This window comes from Prosopis cineraria, unplaced genomic scaffold (assembly GCF_029017545.1).
Source record: "Prosopis cineraria cultivar Desert tree isolate PC_DT_omini unplaced genomic scaffold, ASM2901754v1 PC14, whole genome shotgun sequence".
In the NCBI taxonomy this organism is placed as follows: domain Eukaryota; kingdom Viridiplantae; phylum Streptophyta; class Magnoliopsida; order Fabales; family Fabaceae; genus Prosopis; species Prosopis cineraria.
This window is the reverse complement of record NW_026555345.1, coordinates 6,701,243-6,724,164: the sequence shown is the minus strand read 5'-3', so window position 1 is coordinate 6,724,164 and position 22,922 is coordinate 6,701,243. Positions and strand designations below refer to the sequence as shown.

The window sequence follows — 22,922 nt, the reverse complement described above, 5'->3', positions numbered from 1 at the left end:
ACTTGTTACTACTACTATTACTATTATTTTAAATTGATGTTTATGTACTGTTGCTCCCAATGAAACCCCTCTATTTCCTGTTTTTATTTTACTACACGTTAGCGGTTTGAAACAACACAACAAGATCCCTGGTCAGCGAAATTTTTGAATAAAATAAGGGTATAAATTACACTTTCAACTTCCTATACTAGCCACAGTAGCTCTCTTCTCTCAATTATACAACAAACTGTGATCACCTTCAGCCATATGCATAACAATCGAAACTTCTATGTTCGAAATAACAGGGCAAAACTTGTTATTAATTTTTCTTCATCCTATCTTAAATAGGCATTCACATAGTACCTTCCAATCATTTTTGCTACCTCAAAATACCCACAAGTAAGCTCTTTTTTTTTTTTCTAAAAAAAATCTGACCAATATTTTCAATCCCACATTTTATATTCTAAGGCTCATAAATCCATCAAAAAACTCACGAATTTATACCTACCTTACTCCAAACATTCCACAGCCTTCGATTCTTAAGCTTTGTCTCTCTGAACTGTTCTTAAAATCTTGAAATCTCCAGAAACACTAAGTTCAATTGAAAGTTTCAATTGAGTAGGTCCTGCTTTTATATGTGGATTTTGAGTTAACAATGATGGGTATTTGGTTAAGTTAAAGTCTCTCTCTCTCAACTCTTTCAAACTTCATGGAAACTAAACTCTTTTTATCTCTCACTATCGCTGCTGTCTTCGAAGATGAGGAAGGAAAAGGGTGAATGTTTGCTTATCAAACTTTCATTTATTACCTGTTCAACCAACACCTTCCACGTGGCCCATCATTAATTCTTTTAGCTCAAAATAAAAGCCCAACATCCATTCTGCTCGAAGAGAAGAATTGCATTTCGCCCATGGGCTCAAAATGGGCTATGTTAATTAAATATTATGGAGTATTGGCGTGAAGAAAAATAATAGTTTTAAAAGGCTATAATATTTCAAGTCTTATAACTAACTCTTTTAAATATTTCTTTCATCATATTCTAATTTTTCTTTATGTCTCAAAAACAATTATTTTTCCTTATTCAATCACATATGAATATCTTTATCCAATGATTACTCCCAAAATTTTTTAAAAATTATTTCTCATATTTCTTCATATTTAATCAATATTATTATTTAAGTTTTATTCCTAAATTATTCATTAATAGGCATACAAAAACTCGGACATAACAATACCTACCTGTGATAATTCCTAAAGACAAATAAAAAAGAAATCGATAAATTTTTCCCTAAGTTGGTGCATTATTTTCTACTCTCTTCACTTAAAAATTAAGACATTTTTTGAGGATTGGATCTTAAAAAATATAAGGTATTTTTAATTTTTTGAGGTGTAATTATTATCTTTTTTTTAAAGTATCCTTATTAATGAATGACTTTATATTTATTATAAAATATTTAATAGAGGTAAATATATATATTTAATTTGAAAGGAAGTAATTATTTTATTGAGGGTGAGATTTAATTAAAAATACTTATTATTTTTTAATAAAGGGAGAATTTTTTAACTTATATGTAAAAGATTCGTGGAGTAATACTTTCGATTCTCATAACACAGAGCTATACTTTTTTATAAAGATAAAAAAAAAAGGGCATATTGACCTCGTGGAGTTGTTAAATTTACACGTAACACAATTATATTTTTGAGATAATAAATTTTTTAATCTTTCAAATTTATTTCAACCATAAATTTAATATTTTAAATTTAATTTTTATTAATATAATTCCTTATATTTTCTTAAATTATCATGTTAGTTCGTTAAGCTTTGAAAAAAAATAATCTTAAATTAATTTAATATTTAAAGTATTTTGATGACTTCGCATGCATATGTAATTAAATAAGAAAAAACTAGCCCTTAAATAAGTTTAATTTTTTTTATTAATTTATCTCTCGCATTTTGTTCTCTTGTTTTTTTTTTAAATTTCTGAATTTTTTATCTAAATAATCGCATTTCTTTTCATTAATAAATATAGTTGCTCTCAATATTTTCCTATCCATATCAGCAAATTTTAATACTGTTATCTCTTATTAAACAATAATGATCAAATGATAATTAAAATAAATTTAAGAGATTAAGTTGATAAAAATTAAATTTGAGAGACCACAAAGTTCATTATTTCTACATTTTTCTAACGTTCAGCAAAATAAAAGTTTAACTTTATAAAAATCAAACGATTATTTAAAATAAATACAAATCAGGATTTCCAACAATATACAAGAAATAAGTTAGTATAAACTAATAGTGATCACTCATATCACTTTTATTTAATATTGATTAAAATGAAAATTTTCATAAAAAGCAAAGAATTGTTCATATTAAATTATATAGATTAATTTAACATTTTATTAAAATTACATCTTTTTATTCACACTCTGAAATAATGTAAATATTATAAAAAATAATTTAAAATTTCATTAAAATCATATATATATATATATATATGTATTTATTTATTTATTCACCGATATTGTTCTAAATTTTTTCTGCAATTTTTTGAAATTACATGCATTTCTTTCATGTTTTTAATAAAAACATATATGGATTCTAAAAATATTTGTCACATACTTAAACGTCATTGCTTATCTAGCTAGACGAAAGGGGCAATAATTGAAGATAAAAAGGGTTAAGAAAATCATGAAAGCCGCCATTGAGTAAAAATTTGTGCCTAATTGTTGACTAACGCCTGAATCATTTTTCTTTTCAGGGCAATCTTAAGTTTGACGTGCAAAAAGTGTACATGCATATATATATATATATTTTTTACCTATGACTATTTACCTTCCATTCAACATTATAAGAAAGCATTTTTAATTAAATTAAAACGTGTAATAAATTAATTCATTATTTTTAAAATTATATACTTTTTTATTTTTTTTATTTAATAGAGTATCTCAATTAAATTCTTATTAATTAATATTTTTAGAAAAATTTTGTTAACTGTACATTGAAGGACCTAAAGTGCTTTATATTTTTTCATCTCACCTTAAAAAAAAAGTCTTACATTATCCAATGGAGGGAGGAAAACATATAACATTTTTTATTTAGTTAGTATTGGTATAAAATGTAAGATACTTTGCAAAATGTTAATAGCATTAAATTCATTTTTTCCACAAATACCCCTATCAATTGTATTGTAGCCTTGTAGGGAAGGATTATACAATAGTGAAATAAAAGGTTATTAAAATATATTGATTTTAGTTGAAAAATGATATTGAAAAAACAGTGATAGTCTTGTACCATTTCAATGATATAAACTATTTTTAATTACTTTTCTTCATTCTTATGAAACAAAAGTATATTATTTCTTTTTTAATCCTATTTATAAGTTACCTCTAATATATTTCATCATAATAAAAATATATTTTAAATCTTATTAACTTTGTCATAAAATTTAGAGTAAAATACACTGACTTCCTTTTGTTTTGCTAAAATTACAGATGTCTCTCTTTTATTTTTAAAACCTATATTTTCATCCAATCCTTAACACAATTAGGGATATTCCATTAAAAATTCTAAAACACTTAAATTTTTATTTGTAATTATGTTAAAAATTTTAATATTATTAATTTGTCCTTATGATCTAATTGTCTACTCTCTCTCCCAATTTAAAAAGACTTTGAACAATTTAAATTTTCAATATTTAAATAAATAATATATTTTTAAAAAAATTAATTAAATTAAAAAAGTACATATAAACATATTTGGTAATTTATTATATTCAAGTCTTATTTCATAATTTTTTTTATGAAAATATTTCTTAAATGTTTTGAATTTGATGTTTCAATATTATTTTATCCAATTTATATATATAATTTTTTAAAAAAATTTACTAAATAAATACATTTGCATAAAAAAAATTAAAATATAAATGAAAAGGTCAAAAAATATATGCATTATTTTGTTTGGGTAATTTGAACAATTTTTAGACAATATATACTTTTTAAAAAAAGTATTTTGATCAAACACATATAACCTAACAATCAACTAACAATTGAATTGATAGAAATAAAATATTAAAAATAGAGATATTTGTGTTTTATAACTATTCATATTCATATTAGGAGAGGAAGAGAGGTGAATGTAACTGAGGTAAAATAGAGGGTGGTCAAATTATTTTATTCTAAAATTTAACAACTTTTCACATCTATCCCTAATAAAGATAAAAAGAGTTATTCTTAATATTTTTTCCTAATAATTAAAGAGGGTAAAAATGTAAAAATGAATATAAAAACTAGTGAAATGTTCTATAAATAGGATAAAAATTAATGTTTTTCTTTGTTCTATACATAAGATTAGAAGAGTATTTTGAATGTGGGGAGCATAGGGAATTAGGTCACATTATAAAAAAAATAACTTTCAGCGACAACTTTTAGCGATGACTCTAAAAAGTTACTGCTGAAAATGAACAATTTGTGGTGATAATAAAAGTCACTATTGAAAGTGTGATTTTTTGTGACGACATTTGAAGTAGCCGTTGAAATAGTGACTTTCTACAACGATAAGATATAGTTATCATTAATTTCAGACTTTTAGCGGCAACAAATGCATGTCACCACTGAAGGTCTAAGTTTCAGTGATAACATATAAGTCGCTGTTGAAAGTTAACAATTAGTGGCGGCTTCTTAAAGTCATCACTGATTATTAACATATTTTAAAATATGTTATTTTTTTAAAAAAAACTTATGTTATAAGTTTATAAGTCGCCGCTGAAAGTTAAGAATTAGCGACGACACTAAAAATTTACCATTGAAAATGAGACTTTTAGTAGCAACTTTGAGTGTCGTCGTTGAAAGTTTAATTTTGTATTATCATCATAATTTTTTATTTTTATTTATCTAATATTTAACATTTTAAAATATTAATTTTGTTATATTATTGTAATTTTATAATGAATATATAAAATAATATAATGAGTTTTTATTTAATATATTCTATGATTAAATTGTAACTTTAAAATAAAGTTAAGATATTATTTAATACTAATGAGCTAGAGTAAAGAATTAAGCCAAACCATATTATTTTACACGTGTGTTTGGATTAAAAAATTCACAATTGAGGTTAAGATTCAACTAAGGTTAACAAGCTAAGGTTGGAAGAAAAATCAGTAAATGTAATATGATTTATGTTTGAATATTTTTTTTAAAAGTTAGTTAAATAAACTGAAATTTATTTAGATAATTTTATTTAAAAGCCGGTTGAGATATTTAATGACTAAAATAAGCATGAAATTTTTAAGATATATTTTTTGACTAATTAATAAATAAAAAATTAAATTTAAAATTATAACTTATAAGTGAAAAATCTTAAATATTCAAGATAGAAGAGAAGAGAGAGAAAACATAAGCCATCGAATCAATATAGAAATCAATAACACTACTTGTTTATAATAATTAGACATGTGATATCTAAATTTATTTATTCATAGAATGATATTTTATCTAATCTAATTTTTTAATTTAAATTCTACATTTAACACCAATAACTTTAAAGCTTGATGTCAATTTAGAAATATAAATAATTATAAGCTAATATATAATCATCAATATTTTTACTATTTATTCTTAAATATTTGTATATTATAATTATAAATATGAATATTAAAATAAATAATATAACAACCTCAATAAGTAAAAAAATTAAAATAAATAATATAGATGATAGTGTATTAATTATATTTATAGTTTACTTTAAACAAAATAAATAATATAATTTATAATTTTATAAATTAAAAAAATTAAATTGAAGTATTTATGGATAGTAATGATATTTTATAATATTTAATATTTAATATGTGTGTGTGTTTGTATAGTTTAATAATATATATATATATATATATATTTAATTATGTAATAATAGACTACAGGTTCATTTCAACTCAATGACAAAATGGTTAGACACAAAAGAAGGAGGTAATGGATTCAAACCTTGAAGAAGACAATTTTCAAAATAGAAATATAAATTAGTGACATGATGTATTGTCACCGCATATTGAATCAGCGCCACAATAATTTTTTGTTGCTGTTGAAAACTTTTAATAGTGAGTTTTTAGCTTTTAGTAGTGACAAATGTCACTATTAAAAGTTAATTTTTTTGTAGTGTCATAAAATATATGATACTTTAAAAACTTAAAAATGCTTAATTTTAAAATATATACTTTCTAAAAATATCAAAATATGCATACAAATATATCAATACAAACATTCTGTTTCCCTTAAAGTTTTTTCCAGGTTCCATCCCTGAGCAAACAGTAGAATAAAGGTAATTCAAAATTAGCAACATATTACTTCCGATCCTAATTATAAAACATTTTTTAGAAGCAATTTCTTATTCAAAACGTAAGACACATTCTAATATATAAACTATATTTTTTTTCAATGTTTTCCTTTCTTGATTAACGTGATATGAGTTATGTGTTGTTTAATTATGAGAAGTCATTTAAAGTATAGGCATAAATTGTATCATTTAATGATATTAGAAAAACTGAAATTTTTTAGATGCCTGAAATAACAGAAAATGTTCTACAATAAAAATAAGATAGGGCATAAAAATAAATTAAATCGTTTCAAAAGAATTTCGATCCGTGAAAAAAAAAAAAAGTTCAAGTTAAAACTGAATGACAAAGTTTTTGTGGAATTTTTTAAGCGAGAGCACTTTCGTTTATTTCGAGGTTTAAGCTCTTCATTGCTACGCTACACGTACTATCATTCAAGGTCCAAAAAGGCCCTTAAAAGATAATGTCATTATCCATTCATGGTCATTTTTCTCTCTCATACACAAACAACTTAATTTTTAATTTTTAATTAATGTCGCCCACCAAAAACAACCCTTTTTAAAATCGGATAGAATATTAAATAAAAAAAATCAACAATTTATGGTTTGTATGGTTTAACATTGGTCCAACCAGTAACATAATAATTAAATTAAAAAAATTATATATGTATATAATAATTTAAATATAAGAAATACATATGAAATTGCTATTTAACTTAAAAAATTAAATATTTTAAGTTTATCATGACTTAACAAGCCATATGATACAATATAATATTAAATGATTAAAAAAATTAGTCATTTTTTTTAAAAAAAATTGATAAAAAATAAAAAAGTTTTTAAACAGTTCGGTTTTTGAAAACCAGATCTGATTTCCGGCTTGATTTCGGTTCTCAATCCGATCGCCGGTTCAAAACGGCTCGAATCGGCTCAACTCTTAAAATAGTTTTTTTTCTTTGAATCAGATCGGTCGACGATCCGACCCGATCAATCGAGTCCAGTTTTCAAAACAGTGTCAGAGAGAGAAAGGGGATAACAAGTAATAATTGCCAAATAAGCCAAATAATTCAAAGGCTATGAACCATTTTGCTGTTTATCAACTCCCCACACCGTGGCATTACCCATTCCCAGCGAAGCCCACATTCTCTCCAATCAACTTCTTTTGTCTCTTTCCCCATATTCTCCCTCCTCTATCCTTCGTTTTACGCTTCACTCTTCAAATTTCAACGTCGGCTACTTTTTCAATTTTTCTTCTTCTTCTTCCTCATCATTCTTGAACATATTTGTGACATTTCTTATGAAATTGTTTTATAGTTTAGGTTAATTAATTTTCAAGTTAACCACAGTTAAATACTTTATCTAGTAGTGTAAAGTGTTACCGTGCTTATGTAATGTTACATTTGGTACACAATGTTTCTAAGATTAGGAAAGTGCAATGAATGTGTTTATTATGTTTTTACGTGAATAAATGATATTATAAAATAGAAATATCAAAATATGAAAAATGTCACATAAATTATTACAATTTCTATCTATATATGATTTAAAATTTATAAAAAATTTTTGTAAATTAAAAAACTCATATGAAGCATATGGCCAATTCTATCCTTACATGTATAATAAGATATATTTATATCTTGTGTTCTATCAACGTTGCGAAGGTATATGGTGTTCAGACCAAAAAAGAAAGTACATGGTCTTGGCTCTTAAATATAAGATGTTAAATGTAACCAAAATAATAAATGTCAATTACTATATTGAATTGAATTCTTATAGTAACATATCTTTTAGAGTTATGAGAAAATATACACAATCTCATTTAATTTCAGAGTAAAATATTTTGATTACTTTTTCATTTTGTTTTAATTAGACAAACTTCCTTTCTATTTTAAAAACAAGCAAGTTAGTCTAATCCATTAATTTTGTCAAGGACTATTCTAAAGAGATTCCAAAAACTTATTTTTAAATTTAAATTAAAAAAATTTTATTTACTAATTTGCCCCTTACCCTAACAAATCATAGAATATATTACTGTAAAAAAAACATGCTTATAAATTTTAAATTTAAATTTCTTTATAAAATCTTTTAAACTTATGCCATTTCATATTATGCGATGAACAAAAATGCATTTAAAATATATTTTTAAAAATTTTAAAAAATATAAATAAATAAGTTTCAATAAATTTTATAAAAATTAAAATCATAAAATTTTATAATATGATAAAATTAATAAATTGTATAATATAATTAAAATTTAAAAACGTGTTTATTATATTTTTTATTCAATTTTTTTTGGAAAATATAAAAGGGTAATTCTGGTTAAATGAAAAAATTATATGTCAAATTTAATGATCAACTATTAGTTGGATGTATGAAAATGGTATGCAAAATATAGAAAGAAGATTCATATAACACACATTTTAATTTTAAAAAAGGTTTATATAAATTTTCAAAATAGAGATGAGGTCTATATCATTAAGGCATAATAAAAGGGTGTTCAATGTAATTTACGCTTAATTTTATTGATATTTTCTAAGATATCAATATATTTTTTATGGAAATTTTTGTGTGTTAATTAATTAAGATATTTTTGTATTTTAATGTATACTCCCTCCATTAAAAATATAATATATTTTTTAAGGGGTTAGATATTTAAAAATATAAGTTATTTTTAATTTTTTAAGGTATAATCGTTGTTTTTTTTCAAAAGTGTTTCTATGAAATAAATTACTTTATATTTATCTTAAAATGAAATATCCTATAAAATAGGTGTAAATATAAAAAAATTAAATTAATTTAAAAATAAGTAATTATTTTATTAAAAAGTGAGATTCGATTAAAAATATCTTATATTTTTAAATGGATGAAGTAATTAATATTTTTTTAAAAAAATGCTATTAATAAATGAAACACTTTATGTTTGAGGTTATGATGACATTTTAATAAATAAGAATAAGAATAAAAATAATATTAATTTAAATAAAATTAACTAAACATTAATTTATTGAAATAATGTTGGTTGAAAATATCTCCTGTTTTTTCATGGGGCATATTTACGAAACAAAAGTCGGTATGCCCTTCCCTACCAACCAAGGGCAATATGGTCATAACAATAAACTCGCACGCACGCCCACGTTTCAAACCAAAAAAGCGTCCCTTCGAAGTGACGAGATTACCCTCAAAGTAGAGAATAAATGAACGCAAGGCAAGGGCGTTTAGGTAATATGCCAACGGAGGAATGGATGACGACAGATAAATAAGATGATGAAATAGGAAAAAGAAGGAACGCGAGCGTTCCACGCAAAAGCACACAAAGGGGGGCAAAAAGAGAAGAGAGAGAAAGTGAGAAACAAGACCGTTTTGAGTTTGAGAGACGCCATCGGACTTGAAATCTACAATTCGCCGGAATTTTGAAACTGGTTTTGCTTCCGAACACTAGGGTTCTTGTCCGAAGCCACAAGAAACTTGGGGAATTGTCGCCTGCAGAGGCTACTTTAGTTTGAGATTCTCTTCGGTTGCTTTATGAAGTTGAATTCGGAACCTGCGATTCTGGATTTCGAAGAGCTGTGGGAGTTCAATTTGGAATCAAGAGGGTTGGGTTTTGTTGGGAAATTTTTGTTGTGATGTTTACGCCGCAGAAGTTGTGGTCGCTCACACCCAAGAGGGGAACTTTGTCCGGTCCCAATTCTGGTGATGGCACTGCTTCTAAAGGGAAGAGTCTTGCTTTTCTTGAAGCCAAGACGCTGGCTTCTGGTTCTGTTCGGGAAAATGGGGACAACGGATTAGTGGGATCCGGTGGAGCAGCTATGGATCGGGAAGTTTTAGTTGAGAGAATTTCCAGTCTTGAAAAGGAGGTTAGTTAAGCAGTGACATTCATACCTGTGAAGCACGGACAAATTCAAAAATAAAATAAAATAAAAGCATTGTTTCTTATTAGAAACAGTAACACTTCGAATGGCACTTACGCACTTAGAATTTGGCCGTATGGCGTGTCTGTGATATGCCCTTTGAATATCCTTGCGTTTTGGGTTGCATTAAATATGTAGCTTGGATTTTTTTTATGTTACTTGCTCGACTTATTTAGCTTGAATTACCTTCAAAATTTAATTTGCTGGGATGCGAGGAATATCTGTTTTTTTTTTTTGGGAAGGAAGAAAGCAGTGAAGTTGTTGTTTCTTTTTTATTATTTTGGGTAGTTTAAAGCTTACTAGCTTTTTTTACCATTTTGTTTTTGAGGATTTTTGGTCGTAAAAGTCCTTCATTGAAACTAATTTACTTATCCTAGATAAATCGGTTCTGATATTGGAAACTTAGCTTTACACTCTTTGAAGTTCGCAAAAGAATTGCTTTTTGTTGTTGTTGATATTTTTGATTACTTAGTGTGGGTGCAGATTCAGAAACTAAAATTCTGTAGTGGGGGCTTATTAATTGTTATGTTTGCCCAGGAACATTGCTCGGTTATGTTAGTCCTTAGTAATCTGGCAACCGAACCTGCTGTTATTGAAGTAGTTCAAGAAAAACCTTTTTCCTTCCTTTTTTATTTGCAAGGAAAGTCAATCTTTGGAAAAACTTTTTATGTGATTGAAGATTGAGATAGGAGACAGCTTCTTCATTTCTCGTGTTATGGTAGATCAGCAAAAGTATCCATTTGTTCATATGTTGTTTGTTAACTGCGGGGAATTATGGTTTTGCCTTTCCACTCTTGAAGACTTAATTTATGTTGATTTTTGAGATTTGGATAGCTCTGGAAAACATGAATATTGTGGCAACGTTCAATTATAAAAATGTAATGTTATTATTAAAATATGTCTATTAAATTAGCTCGGTGCTATTTGAAAGAAGAGTGATGATTTTGAGGGTTGAACATTATTCCCAAAACTTCATGCATGTGGGATGTTTCGACTTTCTTTTTCAAGTTTACGTTTTTGGGTCTTTCTATTTGATGTTTTATACCTGATCATGTGTTTTTGGATCAGCTTTATGATTACCAATTCAATATGGGGCTTCTATTGATTGAAAAAAAAGAGTGGAACTCCAAGTTGAACGAGCTAAGCCAGGAGTTACAGGAAGTGAGGGATGCTCTTGAGCAAGAAAAGTCAGCTCATTTAATTGCCATATCTGAAGCTGAGAAACGAGAAGATAATCTAAGGAAGGCCTTGGGTGTTGAGAAGGAGTGTGTGCTTGATGTAAGATTTCTTTATGCATAATTTTTGTTTTCTTGCCTTATTTGATGAAATATTGACCTCATGGATGATGTATACTTCATCATACCTTTATCATTGTTGTTGAAGTATGTCTATTGCTTGATAATATTTGGAAATTTACCCACCAACAGCTTGAGAAGTCTTTACGAGAAATGCGTGCTGAGCATGCAGAGATCAAATTCAGTGCAGACTCAAAGCTGGCTGAAGCAAATGCTTTGGTGGCTAGCATTGAAGAGAAATCTTTGGAAGTAGAGGCCAGGTTACGTGCTGCTGATGCCAAGCATGCAGAAATGAACAGGAAGAGTTTAGAGATGGATAGAAGATTGAAAGACTTGGAAGCCCAAGAATCTGCACTTCGAAGAGAGCGCTTATCATTTATTGCAGAGTATTCCCAAAGCTGTTTATTTTTATTGTTGTTGTTATTGGTTGTTATGAACTCACCTTGCTTTGATTTATGACAGGAAAGAATTGCACGAGAGTACATTATCTAAGCAGAGGGAGGACTTGCGAGAATGGGAAAAGAAAGTGCAGGAGGGAGAGGAGAGGCTAGCAAAGAGTCAGAGAATTCTCAATGAAAGAGAGCAGAGGACAAATGAGACTGACAGAATATTGAGGCAGAAAGAGAAGGAACTTGAAGACACTCATAAGAATATTGAAGCCTCCAATGTGGCCTTGAGAAGCAAAGAAGATGACATAAACAGCAGGCTTGCAAATATAAATCTAAAAGAGAAGGCAAGTTTTTTGTTTTTTGAACCATTCTTTGGACATTACTTCCTTTATTCTGTATGATGTATTTTATCATTATGCATTGAATGTCAATATCCTTTTGACGCAGGAATATGATGCAATGAGAATGAAATTGGACCTGAAAGAGAAGGAGCTGTCTGTGTGGGAGCAAAAGCTCAATGATAGAGAAAAAGTATGTTAATTTCCTTGATCTTTGTTAATAGGAAATTCTTGAGTTGGAAGGCGATTGACGTATGCACATTGCTGAATCATCTGTGTAGCTATTTTGAAACTTTTGGTCATTCAAAAAGTTAGCAGTGTTTGAGTTCTCAACTCTTTTTGGTGTAATTGAAATTGAAATGGATGGAAATTGGAACAATTTTTTTCTGAATTGTTACTCTGATGCAAAATTTTAGTGTTTGGGATCCTAAACCTTATCATCAGTTATTATTGAATTCAATGTCCCTACTGCTACTCTTTTCCCCCCCCCCTTACGTATTGATAAGTATGTCTCGTACTTTTTGCAGGTTGAGATTCAAAAGCTCCTTGAGGAACACAAAGCTACACTTGATTTGAAAAAGCAGGAGTTTGATGTGGAATTGGACGAGAAAAGGAAATCTTTCGAAGCTGGACTACAGGATAGAATGGTGGAACTGGAAAAGAAAGAGGTAGAAATCAACCACATGGAGGAGAAAGTTGCAAAGCGTGAACAAGCATTGGAAAAGAAAACAGAGAAGCTTAGGGAAAAAGAGAAAGAGTTTGAATTGAAATTGAAAGGTTTGAAGGAAAGGGAGAAGTCTGTTAAGTCTCAGGAGAAGAACTTGGAGAAAGAGAAAGGGCAATTAGAATGCGAGAGGGAGAGATTGCTCAGTATGAAAACTGAAGCTGAGAAGATAAGGACTGACAACGAAGAAGAGCTGCAAAGGATACATGAAGAGACAAATCGTCTTAAAGTGACTGAGGAAGAGAGGTCAGAATATGTGCGCTTGCAGTCAGAATTAAAGCAAGAAATTGATCAGTACAGGCTTCAGAAAGAACTGCTTCTGAAAGAAGCTGATGATTTGAGGCAGCAAAAGGAAATTTTTGAACGAGATTGGGACGAACTTGACCTGAAAAAAGCAAACATTGACAAGGAGCTGAAAGCTGTGACTAAACAGAAGGAAGAAATATCTAAACTGCAACAATTTGAAGAAGAGAAGTTAAAGAATGAGAAGCAGGCAACTGAAGAATACTTACAAAGGGAGTTGGAAGCTCTTAAGTTGGCTAAAGAGTCATTTGCTATTCAAATGGAGGATGAGAAGTCTGAATTAGCTGAAAAATCTCAAAGTGAGAGGAGCCAAATGCTTCTGGATTTTGAGCTGCGGAAAAAAGAACTTGAAGCTGATATGCAGAAACAGCTAGAGCAGAAAGAAAACAATTTCCTAGAGAGCAAGAAATTATTTGAGGAAGAAAGAGAGCGGGAATTAAGTAATATTAACTATTTGAGAGAAGTAGCCCACAGAGAGATGGAGGAAATGAAACTTCAAAGGAGTAAAGTAGAAAAGGAAAAACAAGAAGCTGCTGAGAATAAGATGCATATGCAAAGGCAGCGGCTGGAAATGCGAGAGGACATTGATGTGCTTGTAGACCTTAACAGCAAGCTGAAAAATCAACGGGAGCAGTTTGTAGAGGAGAGACAGCGTTTCATTAATTTTGTTGAGAAACTCAGGAGTTGCCTGAATTGTGGTGAAATGGTCTCTGAATTTGTGTTGTCTGATTTACAATCCTTAGCTGAAATTGAAAAGATAGAGGTTCCTTCACTTCCAAAATTGACTGATGATATCATGCAAGGTAGTCCTGATGTAAATCTGGTCTCAGGGCAAGATACTGGAGTGTCACCTGCAACTGTGTCAAAATCTCCAGTCTCTGGTGGAACAATATCTTGGCTGCGAAAATGCACCTCTAAGATATTCAAAATCTCCCCAGGTAGAAAGATCGAGTCTGAAGATGTCCATGCTTCAAGAGAGGCAGTGACTTTGTCTGTTGAAGAGGGTAGACTTGAGGAACCATCAGGGGGAATTCCTGGCCCTGAAAACGAAGAAGAGTTATCATTTGCAATTCTAAGTGATTCTTTTGGTGTTCAGAGGACCCATCCTGACAATGACCTGACACAGGCTGAAGCTGAGAAAGATTTATCCATTGACAATCAGAGCAATATTGACAGCAAGGCACTGGAAGCTCCAGAAGACTCTCAGCTTTCTGATTCAAAGGGGGGTCAGCAGAAACCTCGCAAAAGAGGAAGGGCCAGAATAAAGCGTAATTACTCTGTGAGAGCTGTTGTCAAAGATGCTAAGAACATACTTGGGGAACCCTTGAATGATGATGAGACTGAATATCCAAATGGAACTGCTGAGGATTCTGCCAACGTAGATAATGAGACACGGAAACCATCCAGGAGAAGAATGCCAGCAAATGCCAGAAAACGAAATCATGTTCAAACGTCTCAAATGACAGAGAGTAAAAATGATGATGTCAATGAAGGACAATCTGATAGTGAAGTACAAGGGCAACCAAAAAGGAGGAGGAGGAAGGTTGCTCCTCCTGTGCGTGAGCCAAGATATAATTTGAGACGACCCAAAGCGTAAGTGCTTTATTCTGATTCATATATGCCAATATGGATTATCCACCTCGAGCCAATCTGACCTCATCTTACTCATTTGGAGAATAGAAGAGGGAAAAAAATCGATGCATGTTACAATTTTGATGTTCATACTTTGTAGAATCGAATAAGTTTTCCTTAAAGTTATTTTGTGCTGGAGCTTGTTAAAGTAATTTTTACATGCTGTCATATAGAATTTTCTTAACATTCTGGTTCTATGCTTGATTTGGATTCAACAATGCTTTATTGCTTGATCGTTAGCTGATATCATCTCTTATATATATCTATTTTAATTTTTAATATTTATTAGACCATTAGTTTTCTTTTAAATTTTAGAGTTGATAATAGCTGTAAAAAAATTACTGGCCTTTTCTGTCTACTGACGTGGTTGCACACTGATTGCTATAGTGGAACAGCAGCCACATCTAGCCGAGCCTTGTCTGGAGGCGGTAGCAAAGAAAGTGAGGGAGAGGTTGATCGTGTAAAAGAAACAGAGGATGCAATTTTTCACTCTAAAACTTCTTCACTCTCAATGGGTGTCCCTAATGAGAATGGTGGGAACACACTTCCTGTGCAGGTGAGCATAGCACATGGCATTTTATGTTTGCATCTTGTCTCCCTGTTATTTTTTTATTTTTAATTTTTTTATAATCTATGTTTGATTTACCTTTTTCGTCATTAAACCATTGAAAGTTTGGGATTGAGAATAAGCTCTAAATTTTGATGTGAAACTGCATGTGTTTCAGTCTGAGAAAATTGTGGAGATCCAGGATGGCTCTGGTGAAACGACAAGGAACGCTGCCAACAACACTGCCTTGAGTGAGGAGGTGAACGGAACACCGGACGATGCGGGGAATCACGATGCCGAGTATATGAGCGAAGAGTCCCGTGGCGAAGACACAGCAGACCGTGAAGAAGATGAAGACATTGAACGTCCTGGGGAAGCTTCTATAGGGAAGAAGCTGTGGAATTTTTTTACAACATAATTCTTTTCTTATGTTGCAGCTTCAACCCTTTAGGCATTGATGTCATTGGTAGGCTGATGGGTAGTAGTCTGTATTAACTGTTAAAAACATAAATGTAAGTTGTAACCACGCAAGTACCTAGGACTACTCAGAGCAGGATGTTGGATTTTTTTGTTTTTTGGTGCTCATTTTTATTTGGGGTCAAGGACATTAAGGCCCTCTGTACTATTGACAGTCTTAGGCATTGAATAGTAGTAGTTTTCAGTGTTAGGGTGGAAATTAAGCTTATTCCTCTATTGAAAAATTGATTGTTGTATCAAAATGTTTTAGAATCTTCTCTGAAATGTGACTTAATGTTGGAATCGGCTTTGCTCCTCCTTGGAGGAGATCCACTCCAGATCCAAAATCTGGACTTTTCAGATTAGGTTCAGAAATGATTTGGATTTAATATTTTATTCTTTATTTTTATTAAAATAAAAAATTATGAAAAAATTTAGTAAATCTGATTACCAATATGGATAGTTTAATTTTAATATTAATGGTCTAAATTTAATATTTAAATTTTTGATAAATTTTATAAATAGATTAATTAGATTTACAGATTAAATATAAAATATTTAACTTGTAATTTTTTTAAAATATTTTTTTAAAAATGTTTGTTAGTAGGTATTTGTATTGTGCTAATGTCAGAGGATATTCAAACAGTCAATTTATAAAAATTTTTAATATTAAATTTGGATTAGTCATCTATAGTGTTTAGAGTACAACTGTTTGAATAGGCAATTTAAAAAAACTTAAATATTAAATTTAGATCATTAATATTAAATTTATATTGTTTAAATTAATGATTGGATTCATTAAATTTTTTTATAATTTTTGTAATTTTTTAATAAAATATTAAATTTGGATAATCTCTAGACCTAATCTAGACAGACTAAACTTTAGATGTGCAGCAGGGGCTCCCCCTCCCGTTCATGTTTACGGTGCTTTACCCATTGGCGTTGCTGCTCCTTAAGATATACTTCGGCAAAGTTAATCAATTTTGTGATTATTAAAAAAATGATTTTTTTTTTAGGGGAGAGAGGAGAGAAAATATTTTTTGATTAAATTATCCTTTTTATTTTAAAAAATTTAAACTACCCTTGATTTTATAAAAATATACCTTACTACTCCCCCTCTCTCTTATTATAAAATAAATTTTATTACTTTATAATTATTATATAATTTTTTAATGTATAAAATTTTAATATTTGATCTAACACCTTGATAAATTGCAATATTGATGTATTGGTTCTTACAAAAAATTAATGTAAGTTGAAAATATTGACATCCTTAAAATAAGAAATTAATAAATTATAATATAACTATTTTTTTGAATAATATATAAAAAGCAAAAAAAAATATTTAAATTTGATAGGAATAAAATTATCAACTTATTACTAGCTCCCATCTCTTTGTCTCATGAATCAAACAAAGATTCATTAAAATCCCTTCATTTCCTCCCATTTCCTACAATCAATCTTAACAAAGGATCATTAACTCTCCTCCGTTTTATTAAAATCTTTCCTTTCCCTTCACTCCATTGAACCAAAGAGATGGCAAAAGGTTTTTGCTTGTGGGGCAATTTTTATAAAAGACAAAGTTCATTTAAGCATAGTTATCAGTTATTACTGAAAAAAAGTATGTCCAAATTTTAAAAGCACGTCATTACTCAAACAAATCAACATGTTCAAAATTTGCTTCACTAAAGCTCCTCCGGTTTTTTTTTTTTTTAAATTTTTTCATAGATAAAACTTCATATTAATGTGGGAAGCAAATTTGGTGCTCATCAGGGGTGATGAGCACGCCCCGAACCACTCTAAATGGTCTAAATTAAACTATTTTTATTTTTTAAATAAAATTTTATAAAATTTTTAATAAATATATTTATTATTAACATGTACCGTTCATATTTAATTAGATCAGTCTAAATTTAATATTAATTTTTTTATAATTTTTTATAGATTCAAAATATAGATTTACTTTGAATTGTTTTAAATTTGACAATATAAAATGTTAAAAATTTTGAATTTGAATTCTGAACAGTACAAACTAAATCTGTATGATCAATTTATAAAAAAATTAATATTAAATTTAGACTCATTTGATTAAATATGAATGATACATTTTAATAATAAATATGTTTATTAAAAATTTCATAAATTTTTATTTAAAAAATAAAAATTTAATTTAATCTGAATTGTCTAGATTGGTTCAAGGATGATAAGCATGCGGTGCTCATCACCTCTGATGAGTATCAAATGTGCTCCCATTTAATGTCTAGTAGAACATTCTTTGCAATTATTACTTTGATCTTATTTATAAGATACTTTCAACATGTTTTATCAATATCAAAAAAAACCTTAAAACTCATTAACTCTGACTTAAAATTTAATAAGTTTTTAACTTTACCCTTATTAAATATACACTTTCAATAACATATTTTTTCTCTCCAACATTCAATGGAGAGTAAAAAAAAATTTATGATAATAATTTAATGATGTGATTTATAAATAGGACTAATTTTTTTTTCCTTTCTGTCATATAAAATAGGACAAGGGGGAGTACAGTCCAAAAGCTCTTCTAATGAATGCCTTATCAAATATTTTCCTTCTGTTTATCGTTTATCATTATTACATGTAATGAATTTTTATTTTTGCAAGAATCAGTTTCATATAATATTATGTTTTGCAATTAGAATTTATTTTCTATATCACAATGCAGAAAAGCTCTCCAAAAGTGTTGGGGAGAGCTTTTCATTAGTTGTGTATTGAATTAATTTAGAAAAGTAAAAGAAATTGCATGTAAAGAAAATGAATGCTTTCTCCTATTCACAGCTGTACACTGAATCAGATTTATTAGGGCTGTGCAAAAGTCTTTCAGTCCTGTCTGGTCCAATCCAACCCGAGATGATCTCAGTCTTGTTCGGTCTGTATAGTCACTGGTCCTTCAGGACCAAAAGGACTAAAAAGACCAGACTATTTTTTCGGGTTGGACTGGACAAGAGACCAGGTATCTGGACCACTTGGTCCAGTCCAGTTCTATTAATTTTTTTTATTATAATTATAATTAATTTATTTTTGACAAATGTTTAAAGTGTAATTGATGCTAAGGAGATGATTGCATAAAGATTTATTAAGTTTGTTTCTAAATTGTTATTGTAATATAGTGTTGTTGAATTTTGTTGAGTACTGTTTTTGTTAAAGTTTATAAATTTAAATAATTTAGATTATAACAAAAATATTTTTTTTCTTATTGTTAGACATTATTATGGATTTATTATTATTATAAGTATTTTTACTATCTTAATTGAGTTTATTATGTTGGAATGGATTATTGCCTCTCATAGAATAAAAAGAGGGAAAAAAAGCTAAGTGAGTACTGGACTGACAGGACCAGTCTCTCAGTCCTATGGACCAAGTTCGGTCCTGTTAATCTTCGGGTTATCACTGGATAAGACTGGACTACGGGTTGCCTAACCCAGTCTTTTTCATGAAAGAGACCGGACTTCGGGTTAGGGTGAAGTCCAGTGCCGTCCTGTCTTTTGTGCAGCCCTAGATTTATACATGACGGGCGAAGGAAAATAAACTCTAGTGTAACTCTTAATACCGTGCATGATATGATAATGTGATATCCGTGATTACATACTCTTTTCATTAAAAAATATAAAGTATGTTTTAAGAGTTAAATGTTAAAAAATGTAAAGTATTTTTTATTTTTTAAAGTATAATCATTTTCTTTTTTTTTAAAAGTGCTCCTATTGATAATAAATTTATATTTATTATAAATTATTTAATATAAGTAAATATAAAAAAATAAAGTTTGTTTGAAAGTAGGTAACTACTTTATTAAAAAATAAAATTTAATTAAAAATATTTTATATTTTTAAATGGAGGGAGTATCAGCATATATTACTATATCTGTACAGTGTAATGGACGTAAGTGCAACACAAGGGAAGGCGAGGCCCACAAGGCCCATGTCCACATTCTTCGGTAGCATATATCCGTACTTTGAAAAATAAAACATAAAAATATGAGATTTTATGTCTAATTTAATTTGGGTAGACTTTTTGCTCAAAAAAAGAAAAATTTGGGTAGACTTGTAGGCTTATTTGAATTATACTTGATTTATAGGGATTAAATTTGGAAAATTATGTGAGTATCTTAAAAGAATAAAAAAGAAACTTGGAGTGGTGAAAAATTTGGATTAAATTTAAAAGATTATGAATTAAATAGGATGATCATAAATAATTAAAAAAGGAACTTGTAGTTCAAGTCACACAGGAAAAAATGAGAAGAAAATGCGGATTAAATTTGAAAGATTCTGCATCAAATAGGAATATTTTAAACAATAAAAAAAAAACTCGGAGCCCAAGTTTACGGAAGAGAGAAATAAGGAAAAATTTTGGATTAAATTTGAAAAATTATGCATTTAACAAGAACGTCTTAAACAATAAAGGAGAAACTCTGAGTGCTAGTTACAATCTTGCCAAAGAGAAAATAAGAAAAAATTGGATTAAATTTGAAAGATTATTCGTTAAATAGAAACATCTTAAAGAAGAAAAAAGAAACTCGGAGCTGAGATGAATGTTTTTTTTTTTTTCCTGTGTAAAAAACTCGAGCATGGGGTGCTTCCCCACTGCAATTTCACTACTTGCTTTAGAATATATATTTTTAAATTTTGTTTGTAAAAAATGTAAAAATTAGCTTTAGCCTCCATATTTTAGGTGATTTTCAAATTTGACCCTTGTACGTGTTCCTGGATTCATTAGTGACTCAGAGTGCAAGATAAGGAGAACATTTGGATTAAATTTGAAAGATTATGCATTTAATAGGAGCATCTTAAACAATAAAAGAGAAACTTGAAGTGCAATTTATATATGGTCTTGCGGGAGAGAAACTAAGGAAAAAGTGGATTAAATTTAAAAGATTAAATAGGAGAATTTTAAACAATAAAAAAGAAACTCATAGTGCAAGTTAAGAAAGAAAAAATAAGGAAAAAACTGGACAAAATTTGTAAGATTTTGCATTTAATAAGAGCATCTTAAACAATAATAAAATAAAAACTCGGAGTGCAAGTTACATAAGAGAAAATAAGAAATTTTTTTTGAAAAATTTATATATTTCTAAATAGGAGTATCTTCAATAATAAAAAAGAAATTTGAAGTACAAGTGATGAAAAAGAAAATGAAAAAATTGAATTAAATTTGAAAGATTATACATTAAATAGGAATATCTTAAAAAAATAAAAGAGAAAGTTAGGATGCAAGTTACAAAAGAGAAAATAAGAAAAAATTTGAAGTGCAAATTATGAATACAACATAAGGAAAGAACATGAACTACAAGGTTTAGGAAAGGAGAAAAAAAATCAAGGTCAAAGATTATAGAGTAAAAGGCTAAAAGCTGTGATTTATGAATTAGGCCATAGAACTCTCTAGAAACATTAAAGATTTCTCAATGAAAGGAGGATTGGACTAGAGAGGGCTCTTGCAAAGTGCTAGAAGAGTGAGAGAATGTGTAGTAGAGGCTGAGGATTCAAGGTTTGTATATCTTGAAGTAGTTTTCTTAATCTTTCTTAATCTTTCTTGTATTTGTATTTTCATAGGCTATATATGTTGAATATTTTGTGGTTTTACTTTTAGCTAGGCGTGGTTAAATTCCTTTTTAAAATTAGTTTTTTTTTTTTTACTAAATCAGTGATTACTGCTAATTCTTTTATTTGTTAATTGCAATAATATTTGTGTGTTTGTTCTTTTTTCTATTTTTAAGTGCAACTTCCACAGCTCTATATTTGATATTCGTTTTTTTTTCCCCTTTTGGATAACAAGGCAAGTAGGATATATACAGGAAAAACGAGTACACAAAAAAAGGGCTCTCTGTAGTTAGTACAAAGAAACTAAAAGCCCCAGACCCAATAAACTACCAAACTAATAATCGTTTTTTTATTATCATATTATTATTTATTTTATGATATCTAATTAACTAATAATTATTTTTTATTATTGTAACCAAACATAAAAGAATAGATGATTTTTATAAAACTCTATAAAATAATTTTTTAATAAAATATTTAAATTATCTAAAAATAACTTATTCTTTAATTTTAAATAAATGGTTCTTATAGTGATCCATAAAAAGAAAAGCCAATGGTAATAATTAATGATGATAATGAAAATGGTTCTTATTTTTATTATTCTATATTTTTACCTGTGCATCTTTTTTACTTGTATATAAGTACTGTAAAAACTTGCTTAAAATAATTTTTTGAGTATTTGTAAGAATCTTTTTTTTTATGGGCAAGCGTAAAATAAAAAAAAATAAAAATTTTAAAATAATTTATTTTTGTGTACTGGTAATATGTTACTTTATGAAAATTTAAATTTAAATAAATTTTTTTTCTATTATGAAATTTTTTTACCCAAATATATTAAAGATAGAAATAATAATTTATTTTTATTTTAAAATATGTTGCTCCCATAATGAATTTATGAAGGCAACATTTACATTTGTGCCCTTCATTCAATTGTTGTGAGGGGAAACTTTGAAATTGTCTTAAAGACTAAATTTTCTGTTAAGTTTCACCTCATAATTATTTGAAGAAAAAAATTTATTCTCCAACAAATATTATTATGTTTGTCATTATTTTCTATGTCTAAATTTCTAAACAATAATTCCTATTTTACAAGGTATTGCCCTCACGCATACTAAAAATTATAAATATTTTTTTAAAATTTAGAATATCATGCAAAATAAAATTAGCTCATTTTCTTTAAGAATTTGTCGGTCCATGCATCATGAGAAAAATAAAACATGTATCATAATGAATCACACACTATAATTTAATATTATATAATTATTTATTAATCATATAAATGCCTATAATGATAAAAAAAATGACTAAGAAAAGTTTAGGATTCGGAGGTGTGGAATGAAAAATAAATTCATCAACTTCATAGGATTCAATTTGACGTACATGATTGCAATGTTTTTAATAGGTTTTTAAGTTATGGTATACTTGTATATATTAATAATAAATTTGTTAA

The 22,922-nt window shown here is 28.3% G+C and overlaps 1 protein-coding gene across 1 annotated transcript; it reads left to right on the top strand.

Annotated features, from left to right (window-relative positions):
* Positions 1–9,598: 9,598 nt before the first annotated feature.
* LOC129292924 (nuclear matrix constituent protein 1) lies at positions 9,599–16,184 on the top strand. The gene is made up of 8 exons (XM_054930632.1): positions 9,599–10,161; positions 11,284–11,493; positions 11,643–11,896; positions 11,973–12,243; positions 12,347–12,430; positions 12,765–14,857; positions 15,284–15,452; positions 15,622–16,184. The coding sequence occupies exons 1-8, from the start codon at positions 9,931–9,933 to the stop codon at positions 15,859–15,861; spliced, it is 3,552 nt and encodes a 1,183-aa protein (XP_054786607.1). The 5' UTR covers positions 9,599–9,930; the 3' UTR covers positions 15,862–16,184.
* Positions 16,185–22,922: the final 6,738 nt, after the last annotated feature.

Bases quoted from the DNA above. Each gene is read 5' to 3' on its own strand.
- LOC129292924 (XM_054930632.1), top strand. From the start codon at position 9,931: ATGTTTACGCCGCAGAAGTTGTGGTCGCTCACACCCAAGAGGGGAACT. The intron at 11,494-11,642 runs GTAAGATTTCTT...ACCCACCAACAG, and splicing joins AGAAGGAGTGTGTGCTTGAT to CTTGAGAAGTCTTTACGAGA. The intron at 15,453-15,621 runs GTGAGCATAGCA...CATGTGTTTCAG, and splicing joins GGAACACACTTCCTGTGCAG to TCTGAGAAAATTGTGGAGAT.